Source organism: Astyanax mexicanus, chromosome 3 (assembly GCF_023375975.1).
Source record: "Astyanax mexicanus isolate ESR-SI-001 chromosome 3, AstMex3_surface, whole genome shotgun sequence".
In the NCBI taxonomy this organism is placed as follows: Eukaryota; Metazoa; Chordata; class Actinopteri; order Characiformes; family Acestrorhamphidae; genus Astyanax; species Astyanax mexicanus.
The window spans coordinates 2,546,603-2,562,937 of NC_064410.1; the positions used below are offsets into that span (position 1 = coordinate 2,546,603).

The 16,335-nt window shown below is 37.3% G+C and overlaps 2 protein-coding genes across 3 annotated transcripts in view; both read right to left on the reverse strand.

The window, feature by feature from the left end:
* rplp1 (ribosomal protein, large, P1) overlaps positions 1 to 1,436 on the reverse strand; it is a 106,728-nt gene extending 105,292 nt beyond the window's left edge. Inside the window, exon 1 of one of the 2 annotated variants that reach the window (XM_049475733.1) lies at positions 1,210 to 1,436. In XM_049475733.1, the coding sequence (XP_049331690.1) occupies positions 1,210 to 1,281 (72 nt within the window). In that variant the 5' untranslated portion in view covers positions 1,282 to 1,436. The remainder of the gene's footprint in view (positions 1 to 1,209) is intronic. The other variant, XM_007260678.4, reaches the window with a different exon arrangement.
* Positions 1,437 to 2,759: 1,323 nt separating this feature from the next.
* Positions 2,760 to 15,804, reverse strand: clptm1l (CLPTM1 like). The gene is made up of 17 exons (XM_022668550.2): positions 15,371 to 15,804; positions 14,335 to 14,429; positions 13,124 to 13,313; positions 12,119 to 12,273; positions 10,910 to 10,988; positions 10,693 to 10,810; positions 9,723 to 9,817; positions 9,523 to 9,607; positions 9,344 to 9,447; positions 8,711 to 8,776; positions 8,563 to 8,613; positions 7,686 to 7,768; positions 7,134 to 7,168; positions 5,019 to 5,074; positions 4,874 to 4,918; positions 4,654 to 4,769; positions 2,760 to 4,059 (listed from the first exon to the last, which is right to left on the reverse strand). The coding sequence occupies exons 1-17, from the start codon at positions 15,533 to 15,535 to the stop codon at positions 3,975 to 3,977; spliced, it is 1,623 nt and encodes a 540-aa protein (XP_022524271.1). The 5' UTR covers positions 15,536 to 15,804; the 3' UTR covers positions 2,760 to 3,974.
* Positions 15,805 to 16,335: the final 531 nt, after the last annotated feature.

Below are 16,335 nucleotides of genomic sequence, written 5' to 3' on the forward strand. Positions count from 1 at the left end.
CAGTAAAGCCTTTAAATAGATTAAAAGATCTGTAAAAGCAGAAAACACTCTTAAAAGAGCCAATTTAGTTTCATCTCCAGTACTAATCCTAAAGCAAGCCTACATTCTGTATAAATAGGATTGAGATGTGTGAACAGAATCGTTTACACACTGTCCTGTAGTGATGCTCTCAGGCACTTTAGGATGTTCAGTATGTTACTTGTGTGTCACTTAGAAACATGAATTAAACTGACAGTACGCTGTAAGGAACTTAAAAATACACTACTGCAACAAAAATAAATATTAAACCATATTTGGCAACATTACTAAAAAAAAAAATCTTATATGGCACTCCACTAGTTGAGATTTTCACCAGATTGTAATAAAAATTGTGAATGAACAAACATGTCATGATACTAATGCACTACATATATAAAATGACAGACAGATAAGTCTTCGATATTTCAAGAAAAACGAGAACAGCAAAAAAGTGGAATCACCCCTGATTTCAAGAGAGAGCTACCAGGTTGTATTTTTTTTTTAATGTGGAATTTTAGTTTTATTAGCCAGTTTGCACTTAGCTAGTACCACCAGGTGTTCCGTCAAGTTGTAACACTCACCGAAAACGTGCTTCCTAAAAGCACTGCGCATGCGTTGACCTACAGTTAAAATTCTCTTGTTTATTTTTTATTTTTTGTGTGTTTGTTATTCAACATGTAAGTTAACGTTACTCGCCCTCGCTGCACAAAACTGCAAATTAAAATTATTAAAAATAATAAACAACTTTTTTTTTTAAACACTAGTTTTAAATGACCACTCACTGTCATAACGTTGAAGACCAATTGATTTATGCTCTCCAAAAAAAATACTATATAGACTTCCACTGAGAATATGCTCGATTTTTGTGCTTTTTGAGCGTTTGTAAAGCTAAATATATAAGTCACAAGAGAAGCACAGTTTGACGAGTAGCACAACTTGACAGAACACCGGCTACAGTGTGGCTCAGTAAACAGACCCTATATTACCCCTGTTATTATTATCAGAGTATGAGAGTTAACCTGAGCTGTGGAGTTTAACAGTAAAGAGCTTTAATATGTTATAGATTAACTAATTACACAGTAAATCTAAAAATCTCTTTCCCGCTCCCGCCAGTCAGTAGTGTAGCAGTGTGTACTGTGGTAATGGTAGTAATGGCGGCGGCCGGGGCCGCAGCGGGGGGACAGGACCTACCGTAACGGTCACATCATCGTCGTGGAGGATGAGAGCGGAGTAAATACAGGCGAGCTCGGAGACAGAGGCCATTGTTCTTTCAGTAGGTTACAGTTTTGGACCTGGATGCCTAATATTAGCGGTGCTAGTCGCCGGATTCTAGGGCCTTAGCTTCGTTAGAAGAACCGAGCACCTTAGGCACGTTCAATCGTCCTCACACACGGAGCGGAAAGGGAGAGCGCAGGGGCGGGGCTTACGCTTATATCCGCTACTGCGTCACTTCAGGGGGCGGGACTACTTCCTATTGGCCATCGCTCTTGTCATTAAAATAAGCCCGCAGTTCCCTCAGCCCGTTTAGTTTAGATACTATTTCATTATTTTGAGATACTAACTCATTATTTTGAGATAGTAAGCCATTATATTGAGGTAGTAAATCATTATTTTGAGATACTATTTCATTATTTTGAGATAGTAGTTATTTTGAGATACTATCTCATTATTTTGAGATAGTAAGTCATTATTGAGGTAGTAAATCCTTATTTTGAGATAGTAATTGTTTTTAGATACTATTTCATTATTTTGATGTAGTAAGTCATTATTATAAGATAGTAAGTCTTTATTTTGAAAAAGTAAGTCGTTATTTTGAGATACTATTTCATTACTTCGAGATACTATAATTAATTTGAGATATTAAGTAATTACTTTGAGATATTTAGTCATTACTTTGAGATAGTAAGTCATTATTCTAAGATAGTACATCGGTATTTTGAGATACTATTTCATTATTTTGAGATAGTAAGTCATTATTTTGAGATAGTAAGTCATTATTTTGAGATACTATTTTATTATGTTGAGATACTATCATTATTTTGAGATATTAAGTCATTATTTTGAGATAGTAAGTCATTAGTTTGCGATAGTAAATCATTTTTTAAGATAATAAATCATTATTTGGAGATACTATTTAATTATTTTGAGACAGTAAATGAGTATTTTAAGATACCAAATCATTATTCTTAGATACCATTATTTTGAGATATTAAGTAATTATTTTAAGATACTATCTCATTATTTTGAGAAACTCTAAACTAAGTCGTTATTTTGAGATACTGTTTTATTATTTTAAGATACTAGTAGACTGTACAAAGAAAGAAGCAGGTGAGACAAAAATTATGTCAGAATAAAGAGGTAGCAGTTTACTTGATAATAAGAATAAAACATATGTATTTTTTATTTTAGGTGGCCGGAATGAGCTTCCATACTTTTAAAATAGGTTGCACCAAATAAACTTGTATATACATAGGAGCTAGTACCTACTAAATATTTACACATACCCCTGAACAGGTGTAAGCTAATGAAAATAATATATGACTAGTTTGGAGCTTCAAGCAGGACAAATGCTATATACTATATGTTATCCTATATATTATCCAATAGAAAAATGCATGCTGTTAATCCTGTAATTATTATTAGTGAAAATCATCAACTCTATGCATGAGTTAGTTGTTACTAACTAGTAATACACTAAATATAATTTGAAAAATGAAACAAAAGACCAGAAACACTGTACAGGAGTTTTGGAGGCTTTTATTTATTTGTGGGTATTTTTTTTAAAGTAGCTGAAAAAGCACGGCTCCAAACACAGGCCATACAGCAGAAGGTGTTCAGCAGATGGTCCCAATAGGCCACATTAGTAAAGGAATCAAAAACATAAACATAAAGCATAATATTATAATATCTTCCCCTCCCTCTGGTCCAGAAATGAGCTCTGATTCTCACAACAGCAGAAATCTAAGTACCAGAATTGTTGGAAATAATTTTCACATTAAGAATGGTACACAGTCCAAATCACAGTCCCTTTGGTCACCACCATTTATTACATTTTTTAGTATTGTGGACCCAGTTAGTGACTTACAATTTCTGGAAAACTTCAAAAAGCACTAAAAGTTGCAGTTTTAAGCAGAAAATAAAAATATTTATCGCGTGAATCGAAGCTTGGACTTCACAAACAAATCACCATTTGAGTCCCGTTAAACACTTCAGTGGAATATAGTACAACAAACTCACACACAACAAGCCATTCTCACCCCAAATACACATCAACAGACTCGTCAGACCTGTGCTTTTTCCTCTTTCAGTCCATCTTTCTCAGTTTAACCATTATTTTAACTTTCGGTCTCCCCCTCTTTAATATGACTAACTATGAGAAATTACAACATCAGTTCATTTGGCACCAGTATGATAAAAGTCATATTTCCAAAAACACTATTTTCATAAAGATATAATCAAAGAGTACCTGTCGAAAATACTTCTGTCTTCAAATGAGCTTATTTTCCTCATGATTTTCTGATGAGGAACAACAGATCATTGATCAAATCATTGATAACTCACTCACTTGTGCCTCAGACGCACAACCGTGATTAACAATCAGCAAAATTCCAACCTACATCAAACTGAACCCAATCGTATTAGCAACCTGTCAGCCCAGCAGCTCATACAGTACTGAAAAATAAAACAATGCAATGTTTCATCTCCAATTAAGGACAATGAAATCAGTTTGTCAGACTCAGGACAGGAAATGTAAGAGTGTAAAAGGTGGAAGAGACAGATGTTGGTCACAGTCGATCACTCCACAGATGAAAATCCCCAGTCCAGTCTGCAGATCACCCAGTGTTCCCAGTATGCGCAGACCATAATGCACTGTGTACTGTCCTCTCCGTCCTCTCCGTCCTCTCTGGTGTTGATGTTTAGCAGGCTGACTTAGAAAACTCTGAGCTGTAAGGAGTTTAATCCTTGTGGGCTTTTCCTTTTAGGTCCTCGTCATAAGACACGCCATACTCGTTCACTCTGGTCTTATCAACAGGATAGAGCCTGCAAGAGTAACAGAGTTGAAATAACACAGTTAAACAGTTAATAAAATAAATGGGTTTCACCTAAATTGCTTCATTATTATAAAAAAGGGAGTTAAGAAACATAAAGATCTTCTATATTTTAGTTTTCTTTGGGGGGAGCTTTTTCTTTTCTTGCTATGATATAGATTGAAATATCGAAATTTTGAAAAACATTAAAACATAGTTTTATAACCTTATTAAAATATCTTGTGTTTCATTCATTGTATAGATTTATTGCTTTACATAGATCCGAGCCGTGTTATATAATTCACACTCTCGATAGTAAAAAGTGAACTGAACTAATTTTTTTCTTATTTTATTTTTTCAGCCTTTCATTTCATATTTAAATATTTATATGTCCTAAAATATGTTATGTTGTAGGTATGTTGATCCCTAGTTTTTTTGTGTATTAAGAAACAAAAAAAAAATTTCTGGCATGTTTTATCCTGGTGGCAGGAAATACAGGTGCACCACTGACTGATTAAAACCATGACAACATTTAACAGTCAGCCGCCCAATGGCTACTATTTTAGCCATCTGTTCTGTTAATTTACCGGTAATAAACACTCCTTACCATCTCTGATACAGGTAAATGAGGAACACAGCATCATCCCTGAAGCAGGCGAGCCGATGGGAGGTTGGCATAGTGATAATGAAGGCGAAGACGTCGTCGATGAAGGTGTTGAACGCCTGAATACAAAAATGATTTCACAAAAATTATACCATGATTTCAGCATCACTGCAGTGCTAAGAAAGACCCACCATCCATAATATTTAATATCCATGACACTTACTTTATACATAAAGGCCTTCCAGGGTAAATGAGCCACTGATTTTAACTGTTGGAAAGAAAAAATATTATATTACAGTATTTTTACTAAAAATATATAGATTTTTCATTATATGAACATTTTGTGTTCTGCTTTAACTGTGACTAACCTTGTAGTTCACAAAGAGCTGAGGTAGCATGAAGAGGAATCCAAAAGCATAAACCCCTATAACAAACAACACACACACATATATACACACAAACTATACACAAACGAATTTAATAATTTAATATATATATTTTTTTTTAATAAAAAATCTAGGTTTAAAGATTTTCCCTGCAGTATTTTGTTGTCTAAGTGGCTCTGCTACTGTTTTTAAATATATATATATATATATATATATATATATATATATATATATATATATATATATATATACAGTGAGTCCAAGAAGTATTTGATCCCTTGCTGATTTTCTTCGTTGGCCCACTAATAAAGACATGATCATTCTATACTTTTAATGGTAGATGTATTCTTACATGGAGAGACAGAATATTAAAAAGAAAATCCAGAAAATAAATCTAAGGAATATATATTAATTGATTTGTATTTCATGGAGTGAAATAAGTATTTGATCCCTTAGTATTCATTAGCAGTTCTGGCTTTTACAGACCAGTTAGACACTCCCAATCAACTTGTTACCTGACCTGAAGCCACCTGTTCTCACTAATCACTTGTGTGAAAAACACCTGTCCACAGAATCAGACAGATCACACAGATTTCAAGTCTCCAACATGGGTAAAACCAAAGAGCTGTCACAGGACCTCAGAGTCAGAATTGTTGACCTTCACAAAGCTGGAATGGGCTACAAAAAGATTAGTAAGGTGTTGGATGTGAAAGTAACAACTATTGGTGCAATTATCAGAAAGTTTAAAGAGTATAACATGACAATCAACAGACCTCGGCCCGGTGCTCCAAAGAAGATTTCGCCTCGTGGGGTGGCAATGATGCTGAGAACGGTCAGAAATCGTCCTGCAACCACTCGGCAGGAGTTAGCAAATGACCTGAAGGCAGCTGGGACCACAGTTTGCAAGGAAACAATTGGCAACACTTTGCGCAACAATGGATTCACATCCTGCAGTGCCCGAAAGGTACCCCTGCTGAAGAGAGCACATGTGGAGGCGCGCCTCAAGTATGCCAATGATCATTTGAAAGATGAACCAAGTTATTGGGAGAAGGTTTTGTGGTCAGACGAGACCAAAATTGAACTTTTTGGCCTCAACTCCACCCGCCATGTGTGGAGGAAGAAAAATGCTGCCTATGACCCCAAGAACACTGTGCCCACCGTCAAGCATGGAGGTGGAAGCATAATGTTTTGGGGGTGTTTCTCTGCCAAGGGTACAGGGCTACCTCACCGCATCACTGGGAAGATGGATGGAGCCATGTACCGCACAATCCTGAGGGACAACCTCCTCCCCTCTGCCAGGGATCTGAAAATGGGCCGTGGTTGGGTCTTCCAACATGATAACGACCCTAAACATACAGCAAAGGCAACAAAGGATTGGCTCAAGAAAAATCACATTAAGGTCATGGAGTGGCCCAGCCAGGCGCCAGACCTCAATCCGATCGAAAATCTATGGAGGGAGCTGAAGGTCAGAGTTGCCAAGCGACAGTCCACCAACCTTCATGATTTAGAGAGGATCTGCAAAGAAGAGTGGGCCAAAATTCCCCCTGGTGTGTGTGCTAAACTTGTGGTTAACTACAACAAACGTCTCACCGCTGTGCTTGCAAACAAAGGCTTTGCCACTAAGTATTGAGTGTGTTTGGCAAGAGGGATCAAATACTTATTTTCCTCATTGAAATACAAATTAATTAAAATATATTCTTTAAAATCATATTCTGGATTTTTGTCTTGATATTCTGTCTCTCCATGTTAGAATATATCTACCATTAAAAGTGCAGAAGGATAGTGTCTTTATTAGTGGGCAAACAAAGAAAATCAGCAAGGGATCAAATACTTCTTGGACTCACTGTATATATCACAATTCTGTCCATTTTACAGACAACAGTGTGAAATGCAGCATCATAAAACCTCATAAAATGTTCTATGTGTCTATGTGAGAAAACAGAAAATAGATATTTATTGATAATGTGCCCTATAATCTGGTGCGCCTTATTGTCCGTAAAGAAATATAGTAACTATCAAATATGAAGCAGGTGGGAACTCTGTAAATTCCTGACCATAATATGGTGCAATAGAATTATTATATAATAGAAAACATACCATTGACTAAACTGTTGATAAGCCAGGAGTACCAACTGTGTGAAAAAGAAGGATTCAGAGTTAAAACACACACACACACACATATATATATAACAATAAGAGAGCACTTAAAAATGATGAGTTTCTTTGATTTTACCAAATTAAAAACCTCTGGAATATAATCAAGAGGAAGATGGATGATCACAAACCATCAAACCACCAAACTGAACTGCTTGCTGAATTTTTACACCAGGAGTAAAGCAGCATAAAGTTATCCAAAAGCAGTGTGTAAGACTGGTGGAGGAGAACATGATGCCAAGATGCATGAAAACTGTGATTAAAAACCAGGATTATTCCACCAAATATTGATTTCTGAACTCCTAAAAACTCTTTATGAATATGAACTTATTTTCTTTGCATTAGGTCAGAAAGCTAAAAAACTCAAACATAAACATATAAATACCAAAATCAGAGAAACTGATTCAGAAACTGAAGTGCTCTTTCGTAATATTTTTTCTGTATATAAAAAGCATTAACGTGTTTAGAATAATAACAGTAAAGAAACCACTGTACCTTTTGTACTTCACAAACACAAGTGCATAAATTGCCCCACCCACACAGAGTGGATACAGCAGATATGACAGATACTTCATCGCCTGCCGAGGACGAGCAGAGAAGCACAAGCTTTATTATTCAGAATCAATCAGTGAAATTAATTTCTCACATTATTAAATAACAGAATGCTCTAGAATGGAGATACACTAGCATACCATAAGTCATGGGGGGTGGGGGGGGGGGGGGGGTCTATCCATTTCTGAGGTGCAGGCATAGTCTAGTGACTAGTGTATATTGGGAATGCATCATAGTAGGCATTACCACCCACAGTAGACAATGCAGTGGGTGGTAATGATGGTGACTGGTGGCATCTGGCTAGAATTGTCCAGTTCTCGCTAAAATCCAATTAACATGCATTGCAGGAGAGGATCTGAGTGGTCTAAAGTGCTGCCACTATGATCGGGACATCGCTGGTTTGAATCCTGGTCATGCAGCTTGCCATCAGCTCTCAGAGCCCCGAGAGAGCACAGTTGTCCTTGCTCTCTCTCTGGGTGGGTACAGTACAGTAGACGGCGCTCTCTCTTTCCCCTCATCACTCCTAGGGTGATGTAGATCAGCACAAGGCTGCGTCTGTGAGCTGATGTATCGGAACCGAAAAGAGGCGGAGTCTGACTTCACATGTGTCAGAGGAGGCATGTGCTAGTCTTCACCCGCCTTGTGTTCTGAAATCACTAGTGATGGGGGGGGATATACAACTAACCAGCAGCTGAACGGGCAAGACAAGTGGAATAAATTTATGTTAAAAAATATAATATAGTAGTTTCAGTCCCATGACATGTGGTATGGCAGTGTATATATATATGATTGGCTACTAAAAAAAAAAAAACAATCATACCAGACTATCGTATTCCTCTGTTCTTCTCTCCGATTCATCAGATTTGCCAAACTGAAAATAGAACAACAATGAAAGACAGTTTAATTTAGCACAGAAGACATGTGGATAGTTTAGGGATTCAGCAGACAGGGACATTAAGAACACTCACCATGAATGCTGGCTTTACTCCCTTCCATATAACGTAGATTTTGAAGGCTTTCTTTACTTTCCACACCTGCAAATCACCACAAAATGTAAATATTCAAATTTAAGCATTAAATAATAATTGAATTAAGCTTAATCAAGTGTTTTTTTTTGTTCTGCATTGTAGATTAATACTAAAGTCATCCAAACTACGAAGACAAATATATAATGATTACAAACCAGAATATGTTAAATATTTTAGATTTTTTTAAAATTAGCACCTCTTGCTTTTAGATTAGACAGTTTCGCACATCTTGGCTTTATTTTCTCATTTAACAGCTGTGCTGAACTAACCAAGAGTTAATTACTTGAATTTCTTGTCTTTTAATAATGTACGTTTGAGAGCATCAGTTAAAGTAAAGTAGTGAAGAGGTAGAGTTACAGGTATACAGTGAATAGTGAATATTTATAGAGTATAGATGTTCTAATACATAAAAATAAAACTTGAAATGTTAAAATAAGTTAAATTAAAAGAAAGGTTCCACAAGTGCAGTTGGAAAGACCATCAAAAACATTACAATGATGAAACTGGCACTCATCAGGTCTGTGGTTGTTTCACTGCTGATTTGTTATTTCAGATATCGGAATTTATCCGTACCTCGATCAGAGATCCTATTCCAGCAGGAATGAGCACCAGCAGACTAGTCTGTTCATCCAGCAGGTAGAGGAAAATCACTATGGTGCTGAAACATCTCCACAGTACTGAAAAATTCAGAATCAGTATCAGAACACAACAAGCCAATCACAAATCCACTGCACTGAATAAAACACACATACCTGCTTTACTGGACATCCCCACCATGCTCTTCTTCTGCTTCCAAAAGCTGATATCATTTTTAAACGCCAAGAAGTCAAACAAGAGCTGAAACAGGACGAAAAAAAGAGCAAAAAACATTTTATTACAGTCAACAATAACTAAAATAATGCTATAAAATAAGTTAGATAGCAGGATCTATGTTTATTATAAATGTACTCACATGAAAAGCAGCAACAAAGAAGGTGAGAGCTAGAAAGTACAGGTTGGTGTCCACAAATATGCCCTTGATTTCATCTGCGTCTTTCTCAGTAAAGCCTGAAATATAAATAACATAATATTAAACATTACAGAGATTTAGATCAATAAAAAAAAAAATATATATATATATATATATTATAATAATAATTATTTATTATTATTCCATTTTCTCCCCAATTTACAAGGCCAATTACCCAACCCACTCATTAGGTTTAGTGATGCCCCAGTAACACCAGGAGGGTAAAAACTAGCACACGCCTCCTACGATACATGTGAAGTCTCCGCCTCTTTTTGAACTGATGCTGTAGCATTACCGAGTAGCATCACAGCACTAACGCTCGGAGGAAAGCGCAGCGACTCGGTTCTGATACATCAGCTCACAGATGCAGCCTTGTGCTGATCCACATCACCCTAGAAGTGATGAGGGGAAAAAGAGAGCGCCATCTACTGTACCCACCCAGAGAGAGAGCAAGACCAACTGTGCTCTCTCAGGGCTCCGGCAGCTGAAGGCACGCTGCATGACCGGGATTCGAACCAGCTATCTTCTGGTCCACTCGGAGCTCCACTCTGAAATAGCTTGTAATACAAGTCTACACCGTAATAGTCTGAATTCTAGACGCTATAAAACTCGCTCCAGTGGCTGGATCGCCCGTAAGGTACCGAAAGTTTTTAGTGAACTGGGAAAATCTGGAATTTAAGGTGATTATGCGACACTAGTAAGGAACAGGGGTGTCGCCATGCCATGTTTTCCTTCGAATTCAGCAGGTCTTGCCACTGGATAGTGGTGGGGGGAGTAAATTAAGTAAAGCTAAGTTAACAAATCCCTAATTCTTAAAAAAAAAAAAGTATTCCATAAGCAAAATAACATTATTAAAAAAAATAAAGACATGAAAATAAGAGATCCTACTAAAACCAACACATGTTCAGCTCACCGAACTGCTGTAGAGAATAAACAGCGTCCTGCATGTGGATCCAGAAGCGCAGTTTGCCCAGAGCGATGGTATCATAAGAAATGGTCAGGGGCATTTCAGTGGTGCTGCTGTTGATCTCCTGCAACAGACATTTCATATCAGAGCCAAAGCCTTATTACAATGTGTGCTGTTTATAATACATTTCATATTTCATAAAGTAATCAGTGAAATACTGTACCATTAAATCTTTCACTCGGTTACTCAGCTGATCGATGAACAGCAGCGGCAGGTACACCATTTTCCTCCCACTCTGATATCTAAAACACAAAATAAATATATATAATTAGATTTCTCTCCTGAAATCTATTTATTTCTGTTTATTTTCAGTAAGCTTAGATTTCCAATATTTTCTCTAAGGGTGATTTTTCAGTGAAGTTTCTCCAGCACTAAGGCTGGGTGCAGCAGTATTAGCATTAGCCACTAATCACAGCGCTAGCGGGGCGTAAATGCCGCCCAATAGCACTGGAGTGAGGAACCCACTGGAGTGAGTGTTTCGTAAACCAGGGCGCTATCAGTTAGCGGTTTGTCCAACGTAGCTTGTTTTAACACCAGGGTTCATACACTTTTTAACCAATACATTTCCATGAATTTTTCATGACTTTTCCATGCTTTCAAGACAAATTTTCATGACCATACACTTTTTAAAACATATTAAAACTATAATCAAAATTCGAAAGTTATATCCGAAAGACAGTAAAATGAGAAAATAGCTCCTCCAGACGAGCTGAGTGAGGAAGCCAGTGACTACTATGTATGTGTATATATATATATATATATATATATATATATATATATATATATATATATATAATTATAGTATATACTTGTATGTTTGAGGAGAGATCAAAGTAGGGTGCTGGAATTAAGAATGCTTCATAAATTGGACTGTAAATGTTGATTTTGAGGACGTCTGAATTCAAACTGAATTTGATGACAATAAAAATCTGAGGGATGAGGAGCAGGGCAGGAGAGAGAGAGAGAGAGAGAGGAATAGAGAGAGAGAGAGAGAGAGAGAGAAATAGAGAGAGAGAGAGAGAGAGAGAGAGAGAAATTGAGCGAGAGAAACAAAGCTCTCTGACCGGGTCTGAGCTGGAAGTTCAGAGTGCGCCATTCAATCATTCAGCTACAAAACAGATCAGTGTGTTGGGCGGGGGCGGGGCAGATTACAGCGGAAGTAGTGGTCAAACTTGGTGCCTTAATTAACTTGGGTTAAAAAAATAGTAACGCATTACTGATTACAAATTAAAAGTGTGCGTTAATTATATATATATATATATATATATATATATATATATATATATATGTATATATATAAGTAAATATCTTTCTTACAGTTTATATTACAGCAATATGTTGCATGAATGAGTTACTATGATTTAAAACTCACACTTTCATGTAGCGATGCACGTCGCTTGGCAGGGCTTCACGATCGAACAGGAAGTTCTCGGCCACGATGTTCAGTGTCAGACGGGAGCGCCAGTGGGACACGGGACGGTCCAGCAGGTCGTCGCCAGGGGTGCTCTTCTGTTCCTGTTTCTGTTGCTAAATGACAAAACAGTCACAACGTGTTTTCTACAAAACTGGGTTCAGTCAACATAATCGACAACGTCATCGACTATCAGAATGTGTCAACACAGAATTTCATTGTTGACACGTTGTTAAAGGAGAACTCTGGTGTAAAATGGACTTTTGTTGTAGTAAAACATGATAAAAAGTACTTAACTTTGATGAACAGAACACCTCCTTTCTTCCACAGCGTTCAGAGATCCAGAAGTTTTAAAAGTTTGTCTAAACACCCTTCAGACTGGGCGACATGGGGCATAATTTACCCTGATAAATCACTTTTTACACCGTTATCCAGGCTCCACATGACGTAGTCTATGTATGTATATGTCTATGTTATTATCAGTACAGTGATGGGGGCGCTCAGAGCTGAAGCTTGCATTACTGGAAGTAAACAGTGTTTTTTAATAAGCTTTTTGCACACTTTTTAAGTTATTAATGCCTCATTTTAAATGTCAGGGCTCTCCGGATTCTGGTAAGGAGGTGTGGAGCTACTTTGAGCTGGATAACAGTTTAAAAAGTGATTTATCAGGGTAAAATATGCCCCGTATCTCCCAGTCTGAAGGGTGTTTTTGGATAAACTGTTAAAATTGGATCTCTGAACACTGTGGGAGAACGGAGGTGTGCTGTTCATCAAAGATAAGAACTTTTATCATGTTTTACTACAACAAAAACCCATTTTACACCAGAGTTCTTCTTTAATGTGTGGTGGAGCGCAGTACACTTTAATAGCATTTAAATCCCACATTTATTTATTTATTTGTTTCTGCTCTCTTTTTGAGTGATAGAGAAAGCACGTGTATTTAGTTATAAAGAAATAAACTCTGACCTGAGCCTCGTCCTCGCCTGTGATCAGGCTGACCTCAGGGGGTTTGGGTAGCATGTAGGCGGTGAGTTGGGTCACCATGTGCACTTGGCGGGGATCCTGCCACGGCGACATTCCTGCCTGGTGCACGAACACCATGGCGTACAGAGTTCCATTCTTACGTGTCTTCTTGGGCAAAGACACATTTACTAACCTTTAGTGGAAAAAAGATAGAAAGAAGAGAATGCCTTAAATTAATCTAACATTTAATATTATTAATAAAATTCACAACTTCATATCCATTCCAAATTTTTTCCAGCATGTATTTAGCAAATACATAGTCAAATCATTTAATTATCTGAAATTGGTCTACAGCAATAAGGCAATAAAAAGAAAATACAAACCACTAAAATAGCCAAGAGTGCCAATGCTACAGAGTAAATTGTCACTGTCCAATAAAAACAAGCATCTCCAAAACAGCATTTTATCAGGAGAGAGATATAACCTTCTTGACTTTCAATTAAAGTCAATGTAAAAAAAAAAATGTAAAAAAAATAAAATTTCAGGTCAATTTCAGGTCATTCCAGAGAACTTCTATTGGTCCATTCATTAAGAATTTTTTACATACTGTAAAAGCGTCAGTTTGCGTGTTTTTAAATTACAGTATGTAATAAATCGAAAAAAATATTTTTTTAGGTACATGTTTTTGACAGCGATGATATACTATAAATAAATCTGCAGTGTAGGTTTGGCAGGGTAGTACACAAAACTGTATTTATTAAATATTTATTAAGGATATTTGTGTATAATCAGCTTATATCACACTTTAATATATGCTACATTCTTCATACTAAAAAACTATTTAGTAGTAGGAACTGGAATAAAGGTAGGACATACCCACAGCCTTTTTGAAATACCATTATTTTTCACACTATGAGGCCACTCTGCTGAAGTACAGCTGAAGTTTCTCCAGAAGTTTCACCAGCACCAAGGCTGGAGCAGTATTAGCATTAGCCGCTAACCTCAAAAGCTCCTTCAATCTATAAATATGAAATATGATCCTCAGAAGTGAGTTGTTTAAGTCTTTAAACTGGAACATCTTGCTCTATATTAGGGATTAGGGGTGTTAAAACCTGTCCACATTGGCTTTGTGTGGCCAATGTATACAACAGAGTAAGTATATCCAATGTATTTGGTGAATCCCCACTACTAACTAAATGACTACAGAACTTTACCTCTCAAATCTGGTGTTCACATCAAAATCCTCCTCTCTGTGGATCAGACTGTGGCCACCTTCAGTGTTGGGTCGTAATGCTGTGTAGATGCTTAGCTGTGGTGAAGATAACAATGAAAAATATATTTTTTTAAAATGACAAGACAGACTTTATACACAGTTGGTTTGAAGAGATAGCCTCAGCAACATCTCAGGGCCTATGGAATTAATGTTTAAGCAATAATACAATAATAGGAGTGGGAGTGCTATAACTTGTAATTACAGCAGTGCTAATATAACATGTTATAGCACTAACCTCAAGCGTATTGTTGAGATTATACTACAGTTTCATTACCACTGTTTATTAAAATATTTCGAGTTAAAGAGGAAGAGAAAATACGATATGTTTGGTTATAAACACTCTGCAAGTAAAAATAGTTCCATTGCTGCTCTGTTTGTAGCTGCGCAGTTTAGCTTGTAAGCGCTGCATCGTTGCTAGGTTAGCTGTATGTGGTGGAGTAATTCATGGAGAGCTTCGGTTAGTTACAGTGCATTACCGGCTGATAACGGCACTCATAGAACACCTACCTCTCAGCCAATCACATTGCAGGGTTGGAACTAACTTCTACCTCTGTAGCACCTTCACAGTTTTGAACTGTGATACAGGCGTGGATGATGTTTCCGTGTACTTTGGTAGGTGGACACTTACAATATGCAGATCAGTCAATCAATAATAGCGCCCCCCTGCTGACACCAATCATCTGCATCTTACCGCTATCAGAGGCACAATGCCGATGCTGCAGCTCAGCCAATCAGCTCCCGCTCCTGCTCTCCCACCCCTAAACCCATACATCACCCAGTGCCCCTCCCAAACTAACTAACCCCTCCCATTTTTTTGTTTAGCATTTGTTCAAATTCGAGCTGAGGGTGGGGTTTAGTGCCACTTTCAAGAACCACTGATCTGAAACCCTAAAAAACTGAATTAGTGAACACAGTTATCTAAAAATTAACACACACACACACACACACACACACACACACACACACACACTGCTCACCTGCAGACGAGGCTTTCCCGCCAGGTAAGGGCTGATGCACTTGTCACTCTTGGGGTTGTCGCAGGGTTTGGTGTAAACTATGCCATACATCACCCAGCAGGTGTGCAGCACGTAGACGATGAAGACCCCCACTATGAGGGTGGTGAAGGAGGTCTTCTGGAACATGCTGCTTTAGCAGTTCCTCAACTAAAAGCTACACACACACACACACACACACTCACACCGCTAACATGCTAACCCGCTCTCAGCACAGCCCGCTCTCATATCTCAGCTCCTCTCCTCCTCCAGGTGAGGCAGGTGAGGCAGGTGAGGCTGTAGATCCTCAGTAATCCAGGTTTCTGAGCTCAGACTCAGTTTTAGGTCAGATTATAGTGTTTCATCATAAGCGAGCTCTGACTCTTCCTTCCGCCACTGAGCTCCTGGGTTGTGGGTTGCCAGATTGGTTGCTTTCAAGCTTAATTAAAAAAAGCGAGTATGGGCAGATTGCAGGTTGCAACAAGGTAAGCAAACCATTCAATTGACTAGTGCTAGAGTTATATTTTTCATATAAAAGCTTTATAGATCCAAAGGACCCAAAAGACCTAGGATAGAATTTCGCCAAACATTGAACGGGACAACAAAATACTTTATTATCACAATCAACATTGTTGTTTAGAAACAATGGAACAGTAACAAAACAAAGTTTGCCTTAACATTTAAAAATTAAAAATATATATATTTTTGAGGTAGAAAAGGAGAAACCACAATACAAAAATAAAATATAATTTTCACCTCAATAGACATCTTTTCTAGTTAATTCTTTCTTTGTTTCTTTTTTTCAAATAGAATAAAACAATACAAAAATAAGGAATTTTCTTCGCTACTGTACTTTTTTCGTCGCTAGACAGTCAGTGCATGCAGAAAAGAAAAAAAAGATTGGGTATCGATCTTTTTACATGAGCATTGCTCAATACCAATACCAGCGT

What these genes read in the sequence shown, in the direction of transcription:
- clptm1l (XM_022668550.2), bottom strand. Translation starts at nt 15,535, where the DNA reads ATGTTCCAGAAGACCTCCTTCACCACCCTCATAGTGGGGGTCTTCATC. An exon ending in ACCGAGTGAAAGATTTAATG is followed by an intron (nt 10,811 to 10,909) that starts GTACAGTATTTC and finishes TGTCTGTTGCAG; the next exon opens with GAGATCAACAGCAGCACCAC. An exon ending in TATCAACAGTTTAGTCAATG is followed by an intron (nt 5,075 to 7,133) that starts GTATGTTTTCTA and finishes TGTTTGTTATAG; the next exon opens with GGGTTTATGCTTTTGGATTC.